Source organism: Felis catus, chromosome D4, assembly GCF_018350175.1.
Source record: "Felis catus isolate Fca126 chromosome D4, F.catus_Fca126_mat1.0, whole genome shotgun sequence".
NCBI lineage: Eukaryota > Metazoa > Chordata > Mammalia > Carnivora > Felidae > Felis > Felis catus.
Genome location: NC_058380.1, coordinates 94,517,328 through 94,541,126, shown reverse-complemented (window position 1 = coordinate 94,541,126; position 23,799 = coordinate 94,517,328). Strand labels below are relative to the sequence as shown.

At 64.3% G+C, this 23,799-nt stretch overlaps 1 protein-coding gene across 2 annotated transcripts in view; it reads left to right on the top strand.

Moving 5' to 3' along the window:
* Positions 1–1,015: 1,015 nt before the first annotated feature.
* Positions 1,016–23,799, top strand: part of ADAMTSL2 (ADAMTS like 2) — a 35,593-nt gene continuing 12,809 nt past the window's right edge. The window contains exons 1-12 of one of the 2 annotated variants that reach the window (XM_006939621.5): positions 1,016–1,193; positions 2,022–2,147; positions 2,953–3,043; positions 3,577–3,719; positions 4,381–4,456; positions 5,506–5,608; positions 5,979–6,124; positions 6,262–6,385; positions 8,856–8,936; positions 11,411–11,586; positions 17,291–17,639; positions 20,358–20,730. In XM_006939621.5, the coding sequence (XP_006939683.1) occupies positions 2,954–3,043; positions 3,577–3,719; positions 4,381–4,456; positions 5,506–5,608; positions 5,979–6,124; positions 6,262–6,385; positions 8,856–8,936; positions 11,411–11,586; positions 17,291–17,639; positions 20,358–20,730 (1,661 nt within the window). In that variant the 5' untranslated portion in view covers positions 1,016–1,193; positions 2,022–2,147; position 2,953. Of the gene's footprint in view, positions 1,194–1,398; positions 1,613–2,021; positions 2,148–2,952; positions 3,044–3,576; positions 3,720–4,380; positions 4,457–5,505; positions 5,609–5,978; positions 6,125–6,261; positions 6,386–8,855; positions 8,937–11,410; positions 11,587–17,290; positions 17,640–20,357; positions 20,731–23,799 lie in introns of those variants that run through there. The other variant, XM_023242967.2, reaches the window with a different exon arrangement.

The window sequence follows — 23,799 nt, the reverse complement described above, 5'->3', positions numbered from 1 at the left end:
AAGAGCTCACCGTAGCTCCTCTGGCAGGGAGGATGGAGGGGAGGAGGGGGATTCCCCCGGTGCCCGTGCGGGCCTATGACCCCTGCGCAGCAGAGGCAGGGGGGCGGCTGAGATGGCTCAGAAGACCTTACACGGTGGGCTCCAGGAGGGCGGGCTCCAGGGAGGAGGCTGGTGTGTAAGCGGGGGTGCCAGGCCCTGCTTAGGGGACCGCTTGCAGAGTCCGGGGTCCTCCCGGGTGCCCGGGGGCTGGAGCGTGTGCTGCCTGCTCCGTCCTCCGCTCCACACTCTGACTCAGCAGGAACACAGGTCTGGCCTGCCAGGGGCTGCCCGACTGGCCTGGGCCCAGCCAGGCTGGTTCCCCAGCGCCCCCGCCCCCTACCGGCCCTGGCCATGTCGGCCGTCCGGTCATCACCCGGGCACTTCTGTCCCTTCCCCGGAACCCTTGGCTGAGCCGTCACTGGGTCTCCCTTACTCCCTCCGCTCGCATAGGCGTCTGCTCCTCAGGAGGACCTTTCCGGGGCCGGCTGGGTGGCCCGGACCTCACCTTTCCCATCCGTAAAATGGAGCCGTCAGACCGGCTGTCTCTTACATCCCCGGACCCCATTCTGGGGAGCGCCGGAGGACCGGATCCCCTCCCGAGGCAGAAGCCGGACCGGGCCGAGGCTGGGGCCGGGCTTTGCCACCTCCAACCTCCCCCGTGACCCCGGGCCCGCGGCTGCTCCGCCTGGACGCCCCAACGCGTGTTCCCCGTCCCGGACCCGGGAAGGCGGCCTCCCCGCTCGCGGCTCGCTGCTCTGGGCCGCCGCCGAGGCCGCAGTCGGCAGGCAGCTGGGCCGGCCTGGCCGGGCTCCAGAGGCGCGGAGTGGGTTAAAGTGTGCGCCAGGCCAGCCGGCGGCGGGCGGGGGAGCAGCCTGGTGGGAAGTGTGAGTTCCTCCCTGTCTGCCTGACAGCTATAAAGGCGGCCGCGCCACAGAGCCGCCACTGGGCTGCGCGCCTCCCCGGGAACCCCCTCTCGTGGGTGCTCTTTGAAGTGGAGGACGGAGGCGGCCAGGGGGAGGAGGAGGGCGGGCGAGGGGCAGAGCCCGCGGCCCTCTGCACTCCGAGCCTCCCCCTGCTCCCGGCACCTGGTGCCTCCCTCGCACGGCGGCTCTGCCCCCTTCCCCGGGAGGACGACCTGCTGACCCGGGGGCCAGGTAGGCCACCTCTGCCTTCCCGCGTTGCCCCCCCCTCCCCCGCGGCCCTCCCGGGGCACGGATGGAGCTCTGAGGGGGCCGGGGGCCGGAGCATCTCCCGGTCCCCCCCCCCCCCCAGGGAGCCGTTATGTAACAGGAGGAGGGCTCACGGGGAGGGGTCCGGACCCTCAGCTCCCAGCCTCGGGCGCCTGAAGCCGGTCTTTGCACGGCGAGCCTCTCCTGCCGGCCGGTGGCTGTTTTTGGACCCCAGGGAGGGATGGATCCCGCGTGAGCCGGACCTGGCCTGTGGCCAGCGGTGTCTGGGAGCCTTAATGAAAACCAAGTGTGGGGCCGGCTCAGCACCTGTCTTCGGCTCAGCAGGCAGAAGCTGGGGCACCGACTGGCCAATGGGGCTGCCGAGGGGGGTGCTCTGTGCTTGTGTGAGGCTGGGGGGGGGGCGCAGGGGGGGCTGTAGGTGGAGGCCTGCGGGGGAGGGGTAGCAGACGGGGGGGGGTGTGGCAGGCAGGCAGCCGGGGACGTGGGGGTCTCGAGGACTCCGGCTCCAAACTCCAGGGTGACATTCTTAGGACGCACGGGCGTCACTGGCGGGACTCCCGCAGATCTGCAGGTGTCAGCCCTGCAAGGGGAGGGGGGCAGATTTGGAGTTGGCTTCGGGGCTGGCGGGGGCGGGGGCGACTTTCACACCTTCTTCCTTGAAAGTAGCCGGGGGCAGGGGACGAGTCCCTGAGTCTACTGTGGTCTGGGGCGGGGGGGGGGGGGGGGGCGGCGGGTATCTGGCCACCTTGCCGTGTGGCTTTGGGCAACTTGGCTCCCCTCTGTCGCTTCCAGGCTGTAGGGGGACAGGCTTGGCGGCTTCCGAAACCCCTTCTCTGACCTGCTGGCAAGTGACACTCAGGACCTGAGATAGACCCTGGACAGAGGCCGCCGAAGGCCCCCGTGCCTCCCTTCTAGGAGGTAGGCGTCCCCACAGCGGAGGCAGATAGGGGAGGCTAAGGGCTCCCCTTGGTTTGAGCCCTGGCAGGGAGGTCGAGGGGTGTTTGGGGCTGACAGTGCTAACTTGTTGGGGAAGAGACAGCCCCATAGCTCTGGTCTGCCCTGACTCCACACCCTGGGGGACAAGGGAGGGACACAGGCGCCTGGACTCTGTGCGGCCTGAGATCCCTGAGGGTCCCGGGCCCGGCCCCCTCCAGGGCAGGGGTAGCAGGGGCCAGGGAGGGGAAGGGGCTGGCGGAGCGGGTGGCATCCATGGGCCCTTCCAGCAGCCCCGTGTGGCTGGCAGGGAGATCACTGTCCCAGGTGGGCAGCTAGCACTGAGCAGGTGAAAATCCCCAGGGGCTCTTGTTCAGGCCAGTCCCCCCAGTGGAGATGGCGGCCTGAGTTCTGGGGCTTGGCTCCCTCGTCCAACGGGTGCGGCCTGGGCCTGCAGCCTCCTCAGCTGTCCCTGCTTTTCTCCGCAGACCCTCTCTAGGGAGCTCAGGTGGTCAGAGGCAAAGCACACATCCCTGTGCACCCTTAGATGGGAGGTGGGGCAGGCTTTGCAAGCTCACCTACCTGTGGTTCTCGTGCCTGTGGCAGGCATCATTAATCACTCACCCGCCTCTCCCAACGGGGCCACCAGGCAGCCACTACCAATCAATCCCAGAGAGCCTCTGGGCCTCGGTGCTGGGCGGGCCCTGAGGGCTCTTCCCTTAAGCGGACCCTCCTCAGCTGTCAGAGGAGCTGGGTCTGGCCTGGCAGTGACCGTGGCTTTGCTTCCTAGGATGGGTGGCAGACGGCAGCCTTCACGCTGGGTCTGGTCCCTGCTGGCTGTGGCACTTCTGGCTGGGCGTGTGGCATCTACTGGGGCCACGGTGAGTGGGGAGCAGGGTCCCTCTCCCAGATGGGCTGAGGTGGGAGGGGCTGCGTGGCAGGTGTAGGGCACGTGTCCAGCGAGCCCTCCGTGCACTCCCAGATCCCTACACAGCCCCGGAATATGTCTTACAAGCCGGTCAGACCAGTCCCTACGGGGACTCTGGCTGATTTGGGCAGGATGGGGTTGGAGGGGGCTGAGTGCTTCCTTCGGAGCAAAGTCCTGGAAGGGGGCGTGTAGACGGGGCGGGCTTGTGTCCCGCAGAACCCAGGCCGGGGCCCAGGCTGCTCGGGAGAAGATAAACAAGGATGGTGTGGCCTCAGGCTCCCGCCAAGCCCCCAAGATGTTCCAGATCTCGAGATTGGGAGGGCTTAAGGCCCACGACTTCCGGGGAGTTCCCTCCAAGACTGCCCTGGACACCTGGGCGGGGGTGCCGAGGGACCCAGCCGGGCTGTGTGCTGCTGACCACAGTAAGGGATGGCGGGCCAGTCCCGTTCCAGCATCTTCTAACCTTCCGTGGGGACTCTTGCCCAGGACCACAGCCCGACGTCCAACAGCCTGGAGGGGGGCTCAGACGCCACCGCCTACTGGTGGGGAGAGTGGACCAAGTGGACGGCATGCTCCCGCAGCTGTGGGGCCGGCGTGACGTCCCAGGAGCGGCACTGTCTGCAGCAGAGGTGTGGGACTAGCACGGGGGTGGGCAGCGGGTGACAGGCGGGAGGGGTCTTCAGGCGGAGGCGGCACAGGCCAGGTGAGTGAGCCTTTTTGCTGGCCTGTCAGGGCCGAGGCTCCCGACGGGTCCTGGGCGACCGTGTCCTGGGGTTCACCCTGCCCCGGGGCTCCGGGGACAGACAGCCCTTTCGTGAGAAGGCATGGTCTGTTTCTTGGGATTTTTTTCAACGAGGGGCGAGGTCTTTCCTGGTCCTTCTTTTCTGAAGACCCGAGTCGAATTCGTACGGGAAAAAACATACGATATAGTGGTTACCATCGGGTGGGCCTGGGTTCAAATCTTTGCTTCTGCTACGTCCTTGCTGTGTGACCTTGGGCAAGTCACTTCATCTCTCTGAACATCAGTTTCCTCACGTATGGAGTGGTACGGAGTAAACGTTCTTGGTATTGTTATCAGTTCTGTGTACAACCCTGGGTTCTATGCCGGGGGTGCAGAGGTGAATTGGGTATCTTCCCTCCCCTGGGCTGCGGCGGAGTCGTGGGGGGGCCAGAGGAATTAGAGGGGGGCTTCCGGGGCCCAGCCCAGAGGCCGTCTGGAGCAGGGGCACGGTCGGTGCCTGCAGCCCGCGGCCCCCAGCCCCCAGCTCAGAGCCCGGGTCTTCCCTCTAGGAGGACGTCGGTCACGGGCGCGGGGAACAGGACCTGCACGGGCACGTCCAAGAGGTACCAACTGTGCAGACTGCAGGTGAGGCCCCGCCTGGGCGGGACCGCAGCCCTACCCCCAAGCTCCTTAGGCCGGTCTCAGGTGGCCCCCCAGACCCTCCAGGCACTCTTCGCCGGGTCTGCCCTTACTTCCGGTTGAAGAGAAGGAGGGTGAGGGGTCCTGGGCTCAGAGCCCCCTTTACGCCTCGGATCACATCTGTGCTGTGCATGCGCAGGGGTGAGGACTGGCTTCTGCTGGGGGCGGGGGCTCACGCGCGGCCTCTAACGTGCAGATCTCAGGCTGCTCACAAGTCCTGTGCCGGGTGCTTGCTGGGAGACCGACAGTCACCAGGTGTCCCGTCCCCAGCCGTGAGAAGTCTCACTGCAGCTCCCCAGGGGGGACAGGAGATGCTGACTCTGGCTCAGCCTCTGGGTCCCCTTCAATGGGGCCAAACCAGTCTGGACCTGAACTCCCCTCCCCCCCGCCACCACCCAGAACAGGTGTGGGGTAGAAAGACAGCAAGCCATAGGGGTCTTTGCGTCCCCGTGAGCGTCTCTGGGTATGTGCACGCTCGAGGACTTAGGGCCTGAAGGGAGGCGGGCGGCCACAGCTCCTGTGTTGGCATCGCTGGTCTGCTCCCCTGCTGGACGCTTGTGAGCTCCTCCGGAGGGAGACCCACCTACCCCCCCGCGTGACCGGCTGCCCCCCACCCCCAGGCCTCCCCCCTCTGCCCCGGGCCGCAGGCGAGTGGGGGACAGTGCCAGCACAGCCGAGGCCGGGCGCCCCTTCCGCGCCCCAGTGCCTCTGGGGAGGAGGCTGGGGTGGCGGGGACGTGGAAGGACCCTGCCCGGAGCACCAGGAGGGCCAGGGCGTGTAGGCGTTTGAGGGACGGCAGCAGCCCTTTCGGTTGGTTGCCCCCTGCTCCTTCCAGAAAGCGAGTGGGACTGAGGGAGAACGAGAGGCCACCCCAGCCCGGCCGCAGCCACTTCCTGCTCAGCCGGGACAAAAATGCCTTTGTCGGGCCGAGTTCCTCCTGGAGCCTCCTCTCTCTCTCTCTCTCTCTCTCTCTTGCTCTCTCGCTCGCTCCGCAGGAGTGTCCGCCGGACGGGAGGAGCTTCCGGGAGGAGCAATGCATCTCCTTCAACTCCCGCGTGTACGACGGGCGGACGCACCAGTGGAAACCCCTGTACCCCGGTACCAGGCCCTGGGCTGCCCAGTGGGGAGCAGAGTGCGAGGGCGGCCCCTCCACACCCGACGGCTCCCTTCTGGGGACGGTGGGGAGGGGACACCCTGGCCCGGGGTGGGCAGGTGGACGGTGAGGCCCGGCGGGAGGGGTCAGGTCACAGGCCACCGTGAAGAGGAGTCGGCCTCTCTCACTCACGGAGCAGGTGCCGGGCCGCCCGGGACCGTCCGTAGGGGGATCTGTCCCTTCCGCTCTCCCGCCCTCGGTTCTTCCGTTCGCGCAATGGGTGGGAGGAGCTAACGCGGGTGTCGGCGGGACGGACAGGAAGTTCCTGAATCCCCCCACCGCCCCCCACCCTGAGACCCTCCGTCTCCCCGTCAGACGACTACGTCCACATCTCCAGCAAGCCGTGCGACCTGCACTGCACCACCGTGGACGGTCAGCGGCAGCTCATGGTCCCGGCCCGCGACGGCACGTCCTGCAAGCTCACCGACCTGCGAGGGGTTTGCGTGTCTGGAAAATGTGAGGTTGTTAAACATTGTAGCAAAAGTACCACTGGTCTCACTGCGCTGACCGCCCCGCCTGTCCTCCTGTGGCAGTGGCGGCCCCGGGGGCCCGGGTCGCAGCGCCCTCCCAGCGGCCCTCTCCGCCTCCCTTCCTGCAGCCCATCGGCTGTGACGGGGTGCTCTTCTCCACCCACACGCTGGACAAGTGCGGCGTCTGCCAGGGGGACGGTAGCAGCTGCACCCACGTGACAGGCAACTACCGCAAAGGGAACGCCCACCTCGGTAAGAGCCCCCCCCCCCCCCCCCCGCGCCTCGCCCCTCCCCGTCCGGCCGGCTGCGCGCTGTCTCCGGCCTGGGGTGCCTCCTCGTGAGCTCCTCTCCCTCGCTCTCGGCCACCTGAAGGTCCCCGCTGTGCCCAGGCGGGCCGGCCAGGTGCTCCGGAAGGCCCCCTCTGGCTGGGGATACTGAGCCGCTCTTTGTTGAGCGCCTACTGAATACCGGGTGCCTGAGTGCACCCTCGCCTGGGGGATCGTGTTTGGCCTCTGGGGCAGCACCCAAAAGGGGGAAACTGAGGCACAAGTCCCATCCTCGTGTGAGGCTGATGCGAGATTTGAGTCCTCGGCCTGAGCCCTCCAACCCGTTTTGCAGAGTCGGCCTCTCCCTTCCCTTGGGCAGTGGCTGGTCGGTCACCCAGCGTGCCCGTTTAGGCCTGGCTCCGCAGGGGCTGGCGGGGGGGGGGGGTGGAGGACAGGTGGGGATTTGGGGGTCTCTGCCTGTGACAGGACTTTGTACTTTGCAACGGTGTCACTTTAGCACTCAGTACTACGCTGACTGCATTTCTGGGTCTCTCCAAATGCTTGTGGGGTCAACCTGGGTTATCACAGCCTTCAGACTGGGAAGAGCAGGGCGCTGGAAACCCACTTAGCAGATGGGGAGACCGAGGCCTGCATGGGAATTGCCTGCTCAAGGTTCCCGAGCGAGGCTGGGCAGGTCCGGACTAGTTGGAGCCTCCGTGGACCCGGCTGTCGGGGACCCTGACGGTGTCCACCCCACACAGGAGGGATAATTTCAGAGCTAACGTTAGGGCTTAGACGAGGGGCCCGGGGATGGGTCTGCTGGGCTGAGGAGGGACTGGATGAAGACCGCAGGGAGGGTCTGAAATGGAGGGCCCGGGGCAGAGCAGCCGGACAGGTGTCTGAAGGACCCACAGCCAAGCGTGACGGGGAGAGGCTGCTCCTTGCCGGGTCCCGAGACGTGTAGATGGCAGTGTGTGTCTCTGAGCACCTAAGGGCCGTGTCCCGTGGACTCCCGGCGTGGGGGCCTGGGGCTGACGCTTCCAACCCCGCGACATCCACCTAGTCCTTCCTGCGCCCGGGCCGGGGCGTTCGTGCCTCGCACATTACGAGGCAGGTCCTGGACGGGTGCCATGGGCGCGGGAACAGGCAGAGAGGGGTGAAGACACTAGTCTGAGGTCACACAGCCGGGAGTGGCAGAGCGTGGTCTGAACCCAGACAGCCTGGCTCCTGGGCCTGTGGTCCCAAGCGCTGACCCACAGTCTCCCCTGATAAATGCGAGCGCCCTAACCACGCCGACGGCCCTGGGCCGTGCAGGAGCCGTTATTAGATGCGCAGGAATCTTGTGAGCCGGTTGCTAATTTAAAAATGAACGTATTTAAACCCACATTTGAATAAATGGCAATTAAGCCAAATCATCATTTCCTGTTCACTTCACCGCTGTGTGTATTATGGGCGTGTAGGGGAGACGCTGTCGAGGGAGGCGAGGCGGGCTAGTGTGTGCCTCTCCCCTGCTCTGTCTGCACCCGGCCCAGCCCTCGGGGAGCCTGAGACGGGCTGGGGCGGGGGTGGGGGTGGGGCGCGGTTTACACTGCAGACCAGAGCTTCCCGCTCTGCCCCCCGAGGAGCCACTCAGCGCACTCTGGCTCAGGGCCTTTGGGCGCCTGCAAAGGGGGGCGAGGGGGGTACAGGTGGACTCCCCTCGCTGCCACTGTTCCCTCCTGGGAGACTTTTCTATCTTAGGGCTTTCGGAATCTCTCCTCTGGGGTCTCCTCCCCAGACCACCCTCTAGGCCGTGCTGGCAGCACCTGTCCCTTCCTCAGACCCCGGCCCCCCTAGACCCTCAGTCCTTCCGTTGGGCGTCTCTGTGGGGGTCCCCACGGCTGCCTCCCCACCTTCTACGGCCCTCAGCTGTATTTGCCCACCTGCGTCTCTGAGTGTTAGCAAGTCTGTTAAATCAACATGGTGCTGGGCCAACACGGGCCTTTAAAATAGTAAGAGTGACTATGCCCTTGGGGCCAGGCCCTGTGCTAGGCAGACATCTTCCCACATGACGCAGAGTGGGAGCCATCATCCCTGTGTGCAGATGAGGAAACTGAGGCCCAAGGGCTCCAGTGACTTTTTTCAGAATCATCTTGGTGACATGTGGCAGAGTAGGACCCAAGTCTGTTTGACCCCAAGCGGATTTAAGGTCCCTGTGGCCCACGGTGTCCCTCCAGAGGGGCTGGGGCAGGGCCTTCGTAGGAGAGGGTTGTGGAACCTGGGTGAACCCGAGCCTGTCCCCGGGTGGCACAGTGCGTGTCTGCAGGGCCTTGGACTCGTGTCTGGGCCTGGGTGCAGCTGTTGAGGGTGGGGCTGCCCTTAGACAGCACCCCTCCCCCACCAAGAGCACAGGAGGGTGGTGACTTTCCAACTGAGCGGGGCCGGCCCACGGCTCACTGTCATCTGATGTCCCCCAGGTTACTCTCTGGTGACCCACATCCCGGCCGGTGCCCGAGACATTCAGATTGTGGAGCGGAAGAAGTCTGCCGATGTCCTAGGTACGCGTGCGGGGCCTGGGTGCTGCCTCATGTGGACTTGTGGGTGTGTGTGGGGCCACACGTATGGGTGGATTCTTGACCCTGGATCCGTCCTGCAGGAGAGAGTCAGGCCCCAGAAGCCAGAACTTGACCTGGCTGTGTGTAGACGTGTATGTCGGGGAGGGCTCATAGGGAAGCTGACCCCACCCCCACACGTGACAACACTAGTGGCTTCCTGTCCCTGGAGAGCCTGGCCCAGGCCAAAGCTGGAGGTGCTGGAGGTGGGATCTCTGACCGCCCCTCCCCCAGGGCACAAGGATGAAACTCAGGAGGCGAATAGGTTGAGGTAGATCCAGAGCACGGAGGTGGCCTGGCTGGAGGCCTTCAGCCGCACGAAGCAGAAGTGAGACTCAGACTCGGGCCTGGCGGCTCCCTGGTGGAGGTTCTCGCCCCTGGATGGTCTCTGCGGGGCAGCTGGACCTTGGTAGGTCGGGGGCCTTCGACGACGTGAGGATTCTGGGCTTATTGGCATAAGCGAGGCCCCGAGCTGATGGCAGTTTCTGGAAAGGCTGCCTCTGTAGTTGGAGCGTTGTCCTGACAGCCTGCCCTGTCTGTGCCCCCCGGGACGTGCCCCCTTCCGGCTCAGGTGGGTGGGTGCTGACACCACTTAGCTGCTCTGCACGTGGCCTTGCCCTGGGTGGGGGCGGGCGGGGGGCCCCGGGCAGGGAAGCTGGTCCCGACGCCTGGCTCACTCGCCCGTGTCTCAGGGCAGCGTGGGAGAGCCAGGACGGCTGGCTGAAACCCGCCCTTCTCGGGGGACGCCGCGGGTGGGGACTCTGCTAAAGGTCCCCGCGGTGGAACCTGGGCTCTCGGCCCCCACACCAGCAGTGCTGCACACTCCAGGCCCCCGGCCCCACCACCCGAGTTCGGGAGCCAGGCCTCTGCCAGGCCGGTGGCTCTGTCCTCCGCTGGGAGGGTGGTGAGGCCAGGAAACACGGTGTTCTCAGAGCTGGCTGCAGAGAAATGGCTCTTGAAACAGCCGCGTGGAAACAGCGAGGGCAGCCTCGGAGCCGAGGCAGAGCCGCAGGAAGGAAGGTCATTACTGTCAGGAAACAGGCTTTGGATGCCGGCCGGGATTTAACCCTATGCACATACCTGGAGGCCGGGCCGGCTCGCGCCCCAGGAGGCGCAGCTTGGACCCTCACTCACGGTATTTTCTGACGTCGCTGCGTCGAGGGTATTTTTCCAGCAGATGAGTCTTGCTGGCTGCGTCTGCCTGATAATAAACGGACGGCCCCCCCTCCCCGCCCCTGCTCGGATTGCATCAGGAGCTCTGGAAACTGAACTCTTCCCCTCCCTCCGGCCAGCTTCCGGAACTGGCTCAGAGGACACCCTCTGAAAGACACGCTGTCCCCCACCGTGTGGAGCCTGCCTCCTCACGCCCATCCCCTGGGCCCGAGGCCCCGAGCACCCTGCGAGCCCTCCGCAGCCCCAGGGAAGGGCCAGCTGCCCTGAAAAATCACCCCAGCTCTGGAGAGTCGTCCCGGCCTCCGGGGTTGGCAGGAGACGGGCTGCTGAGGGCTGCACGCACGTTCCTGCTGTCTGGGCGTCATCAGGCTTGGGTCAGGCCCTGGGAGTGGCTGTCCTTCTGAGGTCCTCTGTTCCAAGTGTCCACCCACACCCCGTCTCAATGAGAGGGCGACTGAGAATGTGCCCGGGGTTGCCCTCAGCCACGCCTGGGAGAATGGACTGATGGGGTAAAAGGTCAGCCTGGTCACGGCAGCACGGGCCACAGGATGTCATGGCTCCCGGTGTCGGCATGGCTCTGGCCAGCTTGGGGTGGTCTGGAAGGGCCTGCCGGCGCTGGTGGGACAGCGTTCTGGGCCAGGCAGGCCAGGGCTGCAGTGTCGCTCAGTGTAGACCCTGGAGGGGCATGGAGGGCCCCTCCCCATGTGTGGTCCCCTCCCTTCCCAAGGTGGGAAGCTGGGCGGGGATTACTCACCCAGGGTCACAAAGTGAGTTCTCAGCAGGGCCGGGCTGATGGCCCTGCCCTGAGCCGGCCAGTGCCTGCTGTCCAGAGCATGCCTTCCCCGGGCGCTGACCTCCTGGTCCACTTGGCCGCTTAGTCTATGCTACTCATCACCTCGCAGACTCTGGCCTCTTTAGAGGTGACCTCTAAAGGGTCCTCTTTAGAGGCACCAAATGGGCCCCGGGCCAGCCACCACTACCTCCTGATGGGAAAGCGCACTCACCTCTCCTTAGCATTCGCTGGCCGGGGCCACATGCTGGACACGGTCGGAGCTTCCGACTCCCCCACGAGAGGAGGTGTCCTGTCTTCGGGGTATTCGGGGAGGGTCGCGGGGGTGAGCTGGCCACAGGCGCCTGAGTGAGTGATACTGGCCACTCCCTGTCCCCCCACCCCCCGCCCGCCGCCCAGTCCTCCCTGTGGCCGTCCAGCTCATGTGACCAGGTGGCTCTGCCCTGTGCTCCTTTAGCTCTCGCGGATGAAGCCGGCTTCTACTTCTTCAACGGCAACTTCAAGGTGGACAGCCCCAAGAACTTCAACATCGCGGGCACCGTGGTCAAGTACCGGCGGCCCATGGACGTCTACGAGACCGGCATCGAGTACATAGTGGCACAGGGGCCCACCAACCAGGGCCTGAACGTCATGGTGCGTGAGCCACGGGCTTTGGGCTGCCAACGCCGTGCCGTGGCCCCAGGGTGTGTGCGCACGAGGCAGCGTCCTCGCCCGGCGTGGCGAGGGTCGTGCTCGGTCACTCCTTGTGCACCCATCCGCTCGGGGTTTGATTCCTGTCCTTAGCCTCTATCAGCTCATTAATGCATTGCTTCATTTGCCCGTCCCCTCGCTCACCCAGCCACGCACTGTCTCAGCCCTCACCCAAGTAACCATTCATTCATTCGCTCATTCACTCATTCATTCATTCACTTGCCACGGCCGTTAGCGCCCCTGGTAGACTGCAGTCATCACGATCTGCGGGGTTGCTAAGGACGGGAAGTAGACGGGGACGCAGGCCCCCTCCCCCACTCCATAGTTGGGGGTTGGTACCCCCCGCGTACTTCTCTGCCCCGGACGCATCGGCACTGTGGCCTCTCTGCCAGGTTCTCAGTGCTGGGGGGCCCAGGCAGTGCCTGTGGCCCCCCCGCTACCCCCCCGGATGCTCACGGTTTCTGGGGGCACAGCACAGGGGCGAGGAGAGGGCGGGAGAGTTTGGACCTGCTCTGCTCAGCTCCCTGGGAGCGTTCCCATGGCTAGCGTCTAGAAACAAGTGTCGTTGCTTGGTGGCCCGGCGTCGAGGAAATGTACAAGGACTCGTCCCTGGAAACAGGTGACGCCCAGGTGGGCAGTTCTGGTGTTTTTCATGGTCTGCGGGTGTTTGTGGAAGCTGAGGGGTACGGCGGGGCCAGAGCCTACCCGCCCGACCTGGCATGATTTTCTGGATCCCACCGTGGTGGGCGTTTAGATCCTCACTTTGTAGACAAGAAACCTGGGCCCACAGAGATTACGGACTTGCCCATCACGGACCTGTCGGTGGTGCGGCCGGGCTTGGGGCCCGGGTCGGCCTGGTGCTGGAGCCGGTTGTGTGTCTAAGTGCCCTGCCAGAGGGGTCTCCAATCGCGGTGCCCCCCACCCCCTGCCACCTCCCCACACTGCTTCCTGGCTGCAGAGTGTCCCTGGATGGCCCCAGAATCTAATGGGGGCCACGTATTTCCTCGCCTGCCCCTGGAGCTGCCCCTGGGGCAGGCCGGCCGGCTGCCTGGCTTCCCTGCCTGCCCGCAGGAGCTGTGTTGCAGGATCCCAGGAAGGACCCCTGTGACGGAGAGTCTGTGAGCGGCGGGGTTTAGGGCGTGGTGACAGGAGCAGTGGCCGTGAGGGGGTGAGGGGGACAGGCCTGGACAGAGGGAGATGTTGAGCCGTGCTGCCGGTGTGGTCAGAGCCTCAGCTGATCCCAGTGGGGGCTCTGGGGTCGCAGTGGCCCCTCAAGTCCCCTGGACTTGAGGTGGAGAGGCGTGGCCCAGTTGCTGGAAGCCACGGGGATGGGCGTGGCCTCGGGAGAGGCGGCTCTCTTTGGCCGAGGGACGTTCCTGGGACAGGGCTCGCTGTGAACTGTCCCCAGCACACTCCAGGCAGTTCACTGAAGGGTGGGGCCCGGGGGCTCGCCGCCGTGCCCGCTGGTACCCATTTGCTGGGTGGAATGCTTGGCAGGAAGGACTCCTCTAGAATTCTGGCTGGCTTCCTCCCCGGGAAGGCTGGCGAGGTGACCGGCAGCTAGCCTGGGGCTGCCAGCCAATCATATCACTTGCCTCCTGCGCTACTCACTCCGCATTCTCCTCTGCTAGTCTAGGTGGCTCACCTGGCCAGGTGTCCCTGTCCCTCCTACCCGAGGGGTCTGGGCTCCTGGTTTCGGGGCCCTTTTCCATCCCTGTCCTTGTCCCGTTGCCACGGGCAGGGCGATACCAGGAGGAGCCCCAGTGGGGCAGCAGGGAACCAGATGTATTCTCTGCCCCTAGGGTTGAAGCATCCCGACACGGCCTTGGTGGTCAGGGTCAATCCCCCTGCTGGGGCGGCCACTCCTCTCCGGCTGCTCTCTGCGCACAGGGTGCCAGATGGCCCAGGTGGCGGTCACAGCTTCCCGTTTGTGGAAGTGTTTCCCTGCATCAGGACCTGTAGACCTGCAGACCCTAAGCCGCAGGGACTAGAAACCCCAAATGCCCACTGGGTCACTGGGAACGATTGTGGAGGCGACTTCTATTTTGTGCTTCCCGGGCCCATGCTGTCTGCCCGGTGGGGACGCAGCACCGTGTCAGGGCGATTCCTCGTATACTGCGTCACGGAGGGCACCCCGGCCCCTCATCCTCGCAGGGTCCTGCCCTCTGTACGTGGCACCGTGGCCTCAGCGTGCGCGGTCGCATCAGGCCTCAGCGTCTGGGTGACGCAGCCTGTGCATCTGACGGTCAAGTGCCTGCTGAGGCACGTCCTTTGCTGTGACGTGGGTCCCTTTGTCCGATGCAATGTCACGTGCCATCCTGCCTCAGCGGATCAAATGCTCTGGGAGCCCCTGGGTTTGGGGGCCGGAGGCGCTGTGGTCAGGGAAGGCCACCTCGCGGTCACTTCCCTGCTAGGACAGAAGGGCGTCTAACGTAGCCCGCTGGCCGTCAAAGAGCTGACGGCCCCTCGAGGCACGGTGCCGCATGTCAGTCTCTGTCGGTGCTGGGGGGCTTGGTGAGTGACCGCCCTTGCCCTTGGGGCCACGCATGGTGCCCATCCTTGCCACCGTGGCTATCCCCTTCATGCACCTGTTGTGCCATCACAGTGGGGGGACTGATGGCAGAGGCTGGCCTGTGTCACCTGGCAAGGCCATTTCACCTATAACCTGGTGTCCGGTGTCCCTCCCATGGGGGGATGCTCCCAGGGGGCGCATTGAGGGACACGGCGACCCCCATCTTCCGCCTGTGGCATGGACCCAGCCCCACGTGTCTCCTCCAGACCTCCTCACCCCCTCTCAAAGCCCTTTCCACCCAGGATCCTGAGCCGCCAACCCAACCATGTGCACCGCCCACGAGGCCGTGTGTATTCTCACCTCGGGCTGCTGTGCCTTTCAAACTACAGATTAGATGATCCCACACGCGCCCCGTAGAGCCCCCCGGGAGGAGTTGCCCTCGGTGCAGGGTTTTTGAAGCCACCCCTGAGCGGGGCTCCAGTGAAACAGATCCCGTTTTCAGCTCGTACCGCCCTCCCCCGCCCCGTACCAAGCTGACCCGTCTCTGAATCAAGTTTGGCCCTTTGTCTCCTCTCAGACTTCACCCTAACGGTACCCCGTGCACCCGTCGTTGTGAGCTGAGAGATGTCAGGGCAGGGGCCTCGGGTGATGAGAGTCTCAGTCACCTGCCGAGCCGGCGGGCTTGTCCTCTGCTCTGATGGTGCCTAATCCTGGATGTGACATTTCCATCTTATGACGGGTGGCTGCGTAGCTCCCGGCTGCGTCACTCGGTGGAGTTCGGCTCTGGCTGTGTGAGTCGCTCGATGTCCCGTGGTCAAAGGGTTCCGTCTCTATAGGGCCTGGTAGCATGTCACAAGCTCTTTTCAAAATGATGTGATATTTGTCGTGGGTGGCACGGCTTTGCTCCAGAACGCTGGAGGACTACGTGATCCTCTTCCTATCAAGGCTTGCCAGAAACCCCGTGTGACATCATTCCCCGCCGCTATAGAACCAGCTGGGTGTTATGGCCCAAGTGGCAGGCTGTTTATCCCGCAGCCTGGACCGACTGTAGAGCCCCTTCTCCTCAGGACCCCCAGTGGAAGCTGCCAGCTTTTACCCGGTATATGGATTGGATCCACATTTCCGGATACGTGCCATGCTATGCCCAGAATTCTTCTTCATAAGGGAGGGAACGCAATGCGATCCTCTGCCCTCTGCTTTCAAGGGCGTGTCCTGGCATGCCCTAGGCCACTGACCCTGAAGCGTTCGCCGATGGGGGTGGGGCACTGGGTCTCCACGGGGCTCAGTGTAAGGTCTTCTGGAATCCGTAGGCTTTCCAAGGCCTCCCGCATCACTTCCTGTTCAGCTGGCCTGGTAGACATGATGTCACCAACGTAGAGGACCCGTGTGATGTTCTGTAGAACGGTCCAGACCCCCCTGTACTGTATGACGTCGAGGAATGGGGCAGTTAGCACGGCCCCGGGTACAAACCCGCACGTGTATACTCTTGTCCGTTCCAGGTGAATGAACACCACTTCCTCCTCCCCACGGGGGTGGAAGAGCAGGTGTTTGCCACGTTGGTGGCCACAGGTGATCGACTTGAGGTCATGTTAATCTGCTCCGGGAGCTGCATCTGAGGCTCCCGCTTGGCTGGGTTTGGAAGGGCTCCCCGTCATCCTCCCGGATCTGTCTTGTTTTCATGGGCGCCAAACCACTGAGTGAAGCGGGGCACATGGGGACCACCACCTCGCATCCTCCGGCAACATTAGGAGTGGCTCTGATCTCTGTAGTTTCCCCAGGATGCAATTCTGTTTTGGATTTACTCTCTTGGATGGGCATGGGGGTCAGGGGTTGGGGTCACGGGCTTCTGCTGAGCTTTCCCTGCGATGGTAGCGCATAGCCTACAGGCCAAGGAGCCGACTACCAGCAATGGACTTGGGAACTGGGTAAGCCTTGGACCCAAGGTGAGCCACGCTGGGCGCACTGTGAACCAGACCTGGGCCACACTTGTTTGTCACCCACAAGCTCTCACGCTAACAGGGGGTGATGATGATGCTTTGGGTCCCTGATAAACAATGACACCTTGGACCCTGGTTCCCAAATGTCTGTCCATTTCTCCAGCAAACAGTTAACCAAGTCAACGGCTGTAGGCTCTTTGGGGGAAGAACTGGGAGAATCATTACCCTATACACTTGTGGGGGGTCCTTTCTCCTGGGGACCTGGCCGTTCCATCATTCAGTGGATTCTGGGTCCAAACGCTGGCCCAGGAAATGGGATAGGGCTGTGACTTTTCTGGGGCAGCTGTCCTCCGCCCCCTGAACATCCACCCTTGATACGTTCTGATCTTACATGTTGAGAAGCCCCTTTTCTGGTCCCACTTATTTGTCCGGGAGTCCTTTGTCCTATCCGCCGTGTGCAGACGTCTCTGTGGGTCAGGGCTCCCGGCCACCGCGTCGGCCTCCCTTATTCTGATGATCGTGGGGAGTCTGGTTCTATCACAGCATCTCCTGGCATCCGCCCTGGGCTGCGGTCACTCAACGGTGTCCCTCGAAGTGAAGTCAGTGCCTTCTCGCTGGCCAATTTCTTTTCACGCCGGTGAACAGGATGTCCTGCAGGGGGCTCCTGCAGGAAACGGTCACCTGGCGAATTTTCCAGCCTTTCCCTCCGCTCCCACGCTCCCACTACCTGCTATGCCTTTATTCTCCACTTAGTGCTGGCCTCACTTCTCCACGCTTCCAGGAACCACCCTGGGGGGTGCACTGGCACTTTCTCTCAGAGCTACACCCGGGGTGGGAATAAAGTGCAGATGGGGTTTTAGTCGGCTTTATTACTGACAGCCTCCTGTGTGCTCGGGGCACCCTTCCCGGCCCGTGCCTCGAGTGGACAGCTCCCTCTGCCCCGCCCTGAGCGTGCGCCCCTGTTCGCGGGGCTCTGGAGGCCGGCTGCCCTTGGGGAGCAGCACAGCGCGGGCAGGGGCACCGTCCTTCAGTCGAGGGCGCGGCCCTGGGAAGGGCTTGGCTGTGGGCCGCGGCCGGGGCTGCTTCTGGCCCCCCGGGACCGGAGTGCAGCTCTCCTCGGGGGGCTCGTGGCCCACGAGCCCCGAGCCGCTCCCGGCTTGTGCGGAAGGGGTGAGGTTCCGCTTCTCCTCCTCCCCAGGTGTGGAACCAGAACGGCAGGAGCCCCTCCATCACCTTCGAGTACACGCTGCTGCAGCCGCCGCATGCCCACCGCACACAGCCCGTCTACTACAGCTTCTCAGAGCCCGCCTCGGAGAGCGCGGAGAGCCAGGAGCTGGACGGGGCCGCGCTCCTGGGCTTCCTGCGGCACAACAGCTCTTTCTACGGCCAGGCCTCCTCGGAGCGGCTGGGCCTGGACAACCGGCTGTTCGGCCACCTGGGCCCGGGGATCGAGCTGGGTCTGAGCAAGGGCCGGGAGACCAACGAGGTGTGCGAGCAGGCCAGCGGCAGGGCCTGCGAGGGACCCCCCAGAGGCAAGGGCTTCCGAGGTAACCAGGAGGGCCGGGATCAGGCAGGGGCTTCCCAGGGAGGGGGCCTTGGGCAGAGGGTCTTTGGGCCCCCGCGGCCGGCAGACGAGGCCGATGAGAGGCTCCTACTCCTCTCCTGGGACAGGCACGGCACGGGCCCCTTCGCACATGCCCTGCTTTCCATCCGTTCTTCCAGGGGGATACGGGTGTCCCCACTTGACAGATGTGGGGGGGGTGCTGAGGCTTAGGTGGAGGCTGGGCTTTCCCACATCCACAGTTGAGCTGCGGGTCAGACCCGGGACAGTCTGTCCTCCGAGCCCGTGTGCTTGCTCGTTTGGTAGAGGCCGACGGCACGCCACAGTGTGGCAAGAGCTCTGGAAGGGGACGACCGGCCAGTGAGGGGGCACGGGCGGACCCTGAGTCTCAGAGAGCGTGGCCCCTGGCCTGAGGGTTTGGGAACCAGTGAAGAGTAGCCGGGTGAGGCTGTGGGAGAGGGTGGGGTGAGAGAGAGCCGCTCAGGGCCGACAGCCTGGCAGGCAGATTTTAGGGGAGCAGCAGGAGGTCTGGCCAGAGATGTAGGGATTCGTGAGGGTCCCCGAGTTGCAGGGGTGCGTGAGGGTCCCCAGAGATACAGGGGTGTGTGAGGGTCCCCGAGATGCAGGGGTGTGTCAGGGTCCCCAGAGACGCAGGGGTGCGTGAGGGTCCCCGAGATGCAGGGGTGCGTGAGGGTCCCCAGAGATGCAGGGGTGTGTGAGGGTCCCTGAGATGCAGGGATGCGTGAGGGTCCCCAGAGATACAGGGGTGTGTGAGGGTACCCGAGATGCAGGGATGTGTGAGGGTCCCCAGAGATACAGGGGTGTGTGAGGGTCCCCGAGATGCAGGGGTGTGTGAGGGTCCCCAGAGATGCAGGGGTGCATCAGGGTCCCTGAGATGAAGGGATGCATGAGGGTCCCCAGAGATACAGGGGTGCGTGAGGGTCCCCAGAGATTCAGGGGTGTGTGAGGGTCCCTGAGATGCAGGGGTGCGTCAGCATCCCGAGATGCAGGGGTGCATCAGTGTTCCTGAGATGCAGGGATGCATCAGCATCTCCAAGATGCAGGGGTGCATCAGTGTCCCCGAGATGCAGGGGTGCATGAGGGTCCCCAGAGATGCAGGGGTGTGTGAGGGTCCCTGAGATGCAGGGGTGCGTGAGGGTCCCTGAGATGCGGGGGTGCGTGAGGGTCCCTGAGATGCGGGGGTGCGTGAGGGTCCCCAGAGATGCAGGGGTGTGTGAGGGTCCCCAGAGATGCAGGGGTGCATCAGGGTCCCCGAGATGCAGGGGTACGTCAGGGTCCCCGAGATGCAGGGGTGCGTCAGCGTCCCCAAGATGCAGAGGTGCATCAGTGTCCCCGAGATGCAGGGGTGCGTCAGGGTCCCCGAGATGTAGGGGTGTGTCAGTGTCCCCGAGATGCAGGGGTGCGTCAGGGTCCCCGAGATGTAGGGGTGCGTCAGCGTCCCTGAGATGCAGGGGTGTGTCAGGGTCCCCGAGATGTAGGGGTGTGTTGGCATCCCCGAGATGCAGGGGTGCGTCAGCGTCCCCAAGATGCAGGGGTGCATCAGCGTCCCTGAGATACAGGGGTGCATCAGGGTCCCCGAGATGTAGGGGTGCATCAGGGTCCCCGAGATGCTGGGGTGCGTCAGGGTCCCCAAGATGCAGGGGTGCGTCAGGGTCCCAGAGATGCAGGGGTGCGTCAGGGTCCCTGAGATGCAAGTGTGCATCGGGGTCCCCGAGATCCATACCTGCAGTTTGGACGTGTTCCTGAGGGCCGTGCACCGGTCACCAGGACTGCCTGGTCCGGCACTCCAGTTTTTGAGACCCTGAGAACCTTCTAGTAGAAGACATTTTCGAGGTTGTATAAATCCCCCAGGACAGCTGTAACAAATCACCCCAAACCGGGGGCCTCACGACAAATAGAAATTCATTCTCTCCCAGTTCTGGAGGACAGAAGTCCAAAACCAAGGTGTCAGCAGGTCCAACACTCGCTCTGGAGGCTCCAGGAGGTGGGGGCGGTCCTTCTCTCCTCTCCCGGTTTCTGCAGGCCTCAGGCGCTCCTGCGCTCAGGGCTGTGTCCCTCCGGCCTCTGCCTCCGTGGTCACACGCCTTCTCTGTGCGTGTGTGTCTTCTCTTCTTCTAAGGACAGCAGCCATTGGAAACAGGGCCCACCCTAGATCCATGATGACCCGTGTCTACATCCTTAGCCACTTTTGTGAGGGTCCCGTTTCAAATAAGCTCACGTTCTGAGGTTCAGGGCAGGTGCGAATTTTGAGGAGGACCCAATTTATTTATATATTTGGGGGGGGGGAGGATAGAGAGCGAGCAGGGGAGGGGCAGAGAGAGAGGGAGAGAAAATCCCAAGCAGGCTCTGCGCCGTCGGCACAGAGCCTGACACGGGGCTCAAACTCACAAACCGTGAGCTCATGACCTGCGCCGAAGCCAAGAGTCGACGCTTAACCGCCAGAGCCCCCCGGGCGCCCCGAGGGGGACCCTGTTTCATCCACTGCAGGTTCCCCTACGAGAGGCTGTGCAGGCCGGCTCGCACACCTCCGCTTGGTGATCTGTGTGCTCTCACCGCCTCCGGGAGCCTCTCGGTTCAGGTGTTTGCTGCGAGCCCCACTGGCCCCCCCCACCCCGCCCCCACGGGCGGCCCTTGCGCCCACACAAGGGAGCACTTGAGAGTGAGCCACCTGTCTCCCTCGTAGACGGCAATGCCACCGGGACGGCTCTCGCGGGGGACAAGGATGACCCAGAGGTGGACGCGCGTCTCCCCTCTCAGCAGCTCCTCTCTGCCAATGCCATCTCCGACCGGCTCCTGGGCACCGGCTCCGACTCCAGGGAGCTCCCCTTCAATGACACTGGCAACAGCATCTTTGTGCAGGGCGTCCCGAGGAGCTCCCCGGCTGACAGCCTCTACGTGGACTACGAGGACGGCGAGCGAGCCGGCACTCACCTGCTCAATGGGTCCTACCTGGAGCTGAGCAGTGACAGAGTGACTAACACCTCCTCCGAGGCCCCGTTCCCCAACGCCAGTGCCAGCCTCCCCGCCGTGGCCGGGAACAGGACTCACAAGGCCAGGTAGGTCCTTGCTCCGCTGTCGGGGAAGCCGGGGCGGGTCCTGGCAGGTGAGGCCAGACCCCGGGGGCAAACGGGAGACAGTCACTCGTGGCCGGGCTCCCTGACCCCTGGATCCGAGCAGGGCAGAGGCCTGGGTTGTAGCGAGTCTTTCCCGCAAGTTTGGCCCACGGGTTACAGCAGTGCCGAGTGCCCACGTGCGGCCGTGATGCCGCTTCCAGGGGAGGGGGAGGCCGACAATTGTGAGTGCTCCCTGTGGGCCAAGCTCGGGCTAGGCACCCATAAGCCCGGGAACACCTGTCACAACCGCCCTTAGGGTCAGGGCAGTTACGGGGACTCAGAGAGGGTCACGGAGCCCGAAGGCCTGGCTTCTCCGTCTGGACGGTCGTAGGCACACGTGGCCGTTGGGCAGCTCCCGGAATGGGGAGTGGCTCGGCACCAACCTTCACTGCAGCCCGAGAGGAGGTGGGGAGGGGTCCCGTGGGGTCCTCAGCCAGGGGCCAGACCCCAGAGCCAGGCACTGGGAATGAGGCCTTCTGCTTCGGGGGCTGGTGCTGCCTCTAGGACGGGTCCAGTGAGAGTCTGTCTACCTGGGCCAGGCCCCCAGAGCCTGGGATGCACCTGGGGATGCCTGGACAGTCACACCTGGGGACACCTTGTCAGCCACACCTGGACAATGATAGCTGGGGATGCGTAGACAGTTACACCCGGGGTCAGCTGGACAATAACAATTGGGGACGCCTAGACAGTTCCCTGGGGACATCTGGACGGTCATGTCTGACCCTGGGTTAGCGGCTGGGAGCAGGGTGGCCCCAGTCCTGCCACCACCCCTACCAGGAGACAGTCCCTGGTGACAGGTCCCTTAGGCTGATCATGGCCGCCCTGGAGTGTCCCTGCACCGTTCCCCAGAGGCTCAGGGGGCAGCGAGGCTGCTTCAAGTAGAGCGAGCCGGGCTCAGCAGCCACCCGAGGTGGGTGGGGGCCGGAGGAGGGAAGGACTCAGTGGGTTTGTTTTTGTTTTCTGAAGACCAACCCAAACCCCTTGGCTTTAGACACCAACACGAATGGAGCCCTGGCCAGGGCTGAGGATGCAGAGGTGGGTGTCCTTGGGACCCTGGGCGTCCACTCATAAGGTGATGTGGCCGGGGTGACCCTCTCACCCTCGCCCAGGGGACGAGAGCAGCGAGGCGGGCCCCCCACAGCCCATGAAAGTGCCCGCCCCTTTTCTCAGGCTCTTTTCTGAGGCCCCCTCCCCCCCCCCCAGCTGCAGGGACAGCCGGGCATCGGGCTCACGGGGCACATCTGGTTACCTTTGACAGGCTCTGGGTGGAATTCTTGTTCACAAATTTGGACGGAGTAAAGCTCTGGAAGCTTCTGTGGCCACTCTTCTCTCCCCAGGGCGGTCTGCTCACCTGACCAGGGGCCCGAAAGTCTGCAGGGTGTGGGTCTGGGGGGCATGTGGGACCCAGCAGCTGAGAGGGGTGACAGGCTTCACTACGAGGTGCAGGTCTGAGTCTGAGAGCGGGGTTCGTGGGCACGGGGGCCAGGGTTCACAGTGTGCCAGCACTTGCCGGGGGGGCCTGGCCGGTGACTGAGGCTCCCAGCCCGGTTCCCGCGTCTAACCAACCTGGGCTGCTTTCAGCTCCCGGGCTGTGCCCAGAGGGTTGCAGTCTATCCCACGCAGAGGCACCGGGGAGGACACGACAATGGAAACCCCAGTAGTGCAGTGAGCCTCCAGGGCGGGGCCGGGCCTCCCAGGGGCTGAAGAAAGTCGGGTGGCAGGTCTGACACTCAGCGTCCCCCTCTCAAGGGGTCTGTGGGGGTGACACAGAGGCCCTGCTGCTCTAATGCAGCCTGCGGCCTGGAGAGAGCTCGGGAGACCCGGGGCGCCGTCCCGACTGTGCCCTGCACTTCCCCGGTGACTCAGACACGTCTCTGACTCCCCGTCCGCGTCCCTGAGTGAGGGCCCGCCAGCCGGGCAGCCGAGGACCCCCGGGGCCAGATCAGGCACGACCTTCGGGTCCTCAGGCCACAGTTCCAAGAGTCTCTCCTGCCCCACCCCGGCTGAATCGTAGCCCACTCCTCAGCCCCGCCGGAACCCACTGCAGAAATCGATACGCTGGGTCGTCCGCGCTCGGAAAGTCCCGACGCGGTGACGGGGCGGCGCCTCCAGCCGGCTGCCATCAAAGGATGCTGGAGAGCTGAGACCAAAGATGGTCTTTTGAGATAAAGGGCTGAGGGAGGCCGCGGGGAAACCACCAGGCCAAAATAGCCACCGCGCACGGCGCGTTGTCCAAACACAGGAAGTCGCGTCTGCTCGACAGAGGCCGAAATCAAAGGGGCAGCTTAGAAAGGAAAGGTTATTTTCATCTCAGAACAGCCTCAAACAATCGAGGGAGGCCTCCCGGTCACCAGAAGCAGACGTTGGGAGCCAGCGTGCGAGACACACAGACGCAGGGTCCCTCTCCGGGGCCCTTGGAGCCGTCCTGGCAGGGACTCCCCGGCCCGCGTTGTCTGGGCCCGGAGCCCTGAGTGTGGCGCACAGGGGCGCTCTCTTCCTGCCACAAGGAGGCGGGCGAGGGGCTGGTGGTTCGGGCGACTCTGTGGGTGTTTCTCTCCTGGGGGGCTGGCCACTTGCAAGCACAGAACGGTTAGGCGTTCCGTTGTTGTGCAAACACGAGCAGGGTTTTTCAGGAGGGGCTTTGCTGCGCCTGACGTGTGCCCGTGTAAGAGTGATGTGTGGGCAGCCCCTCTAGAAATACCTTTTGTGCTGAAAACCCGGAGGGTTATTTTGAACGAGGCCGCTCTCTCCCGAGTCCAGGATGAGTCACGCGGCCTGCTGGCTGAGGAGCGTGTAATTACCGCAGTTCCCCCGTGGGTGGGGCGGTGGGGCCTGGCCGGGACCTTCTCATCTCTGTTTGTTCTTGGGGAGAATTGACAGCCGTGGTGGTGGTCGTCGTCGAAAGGACGGCGGGGGTAGGGGACCCAACCAGCAAGAGTCGTGTTTTCTGAATCAGGCTCCTGGGAGGGCTTGCTCAGGGGAGCTGGGTGCTCCCTGGGGGTTTCTATGGGT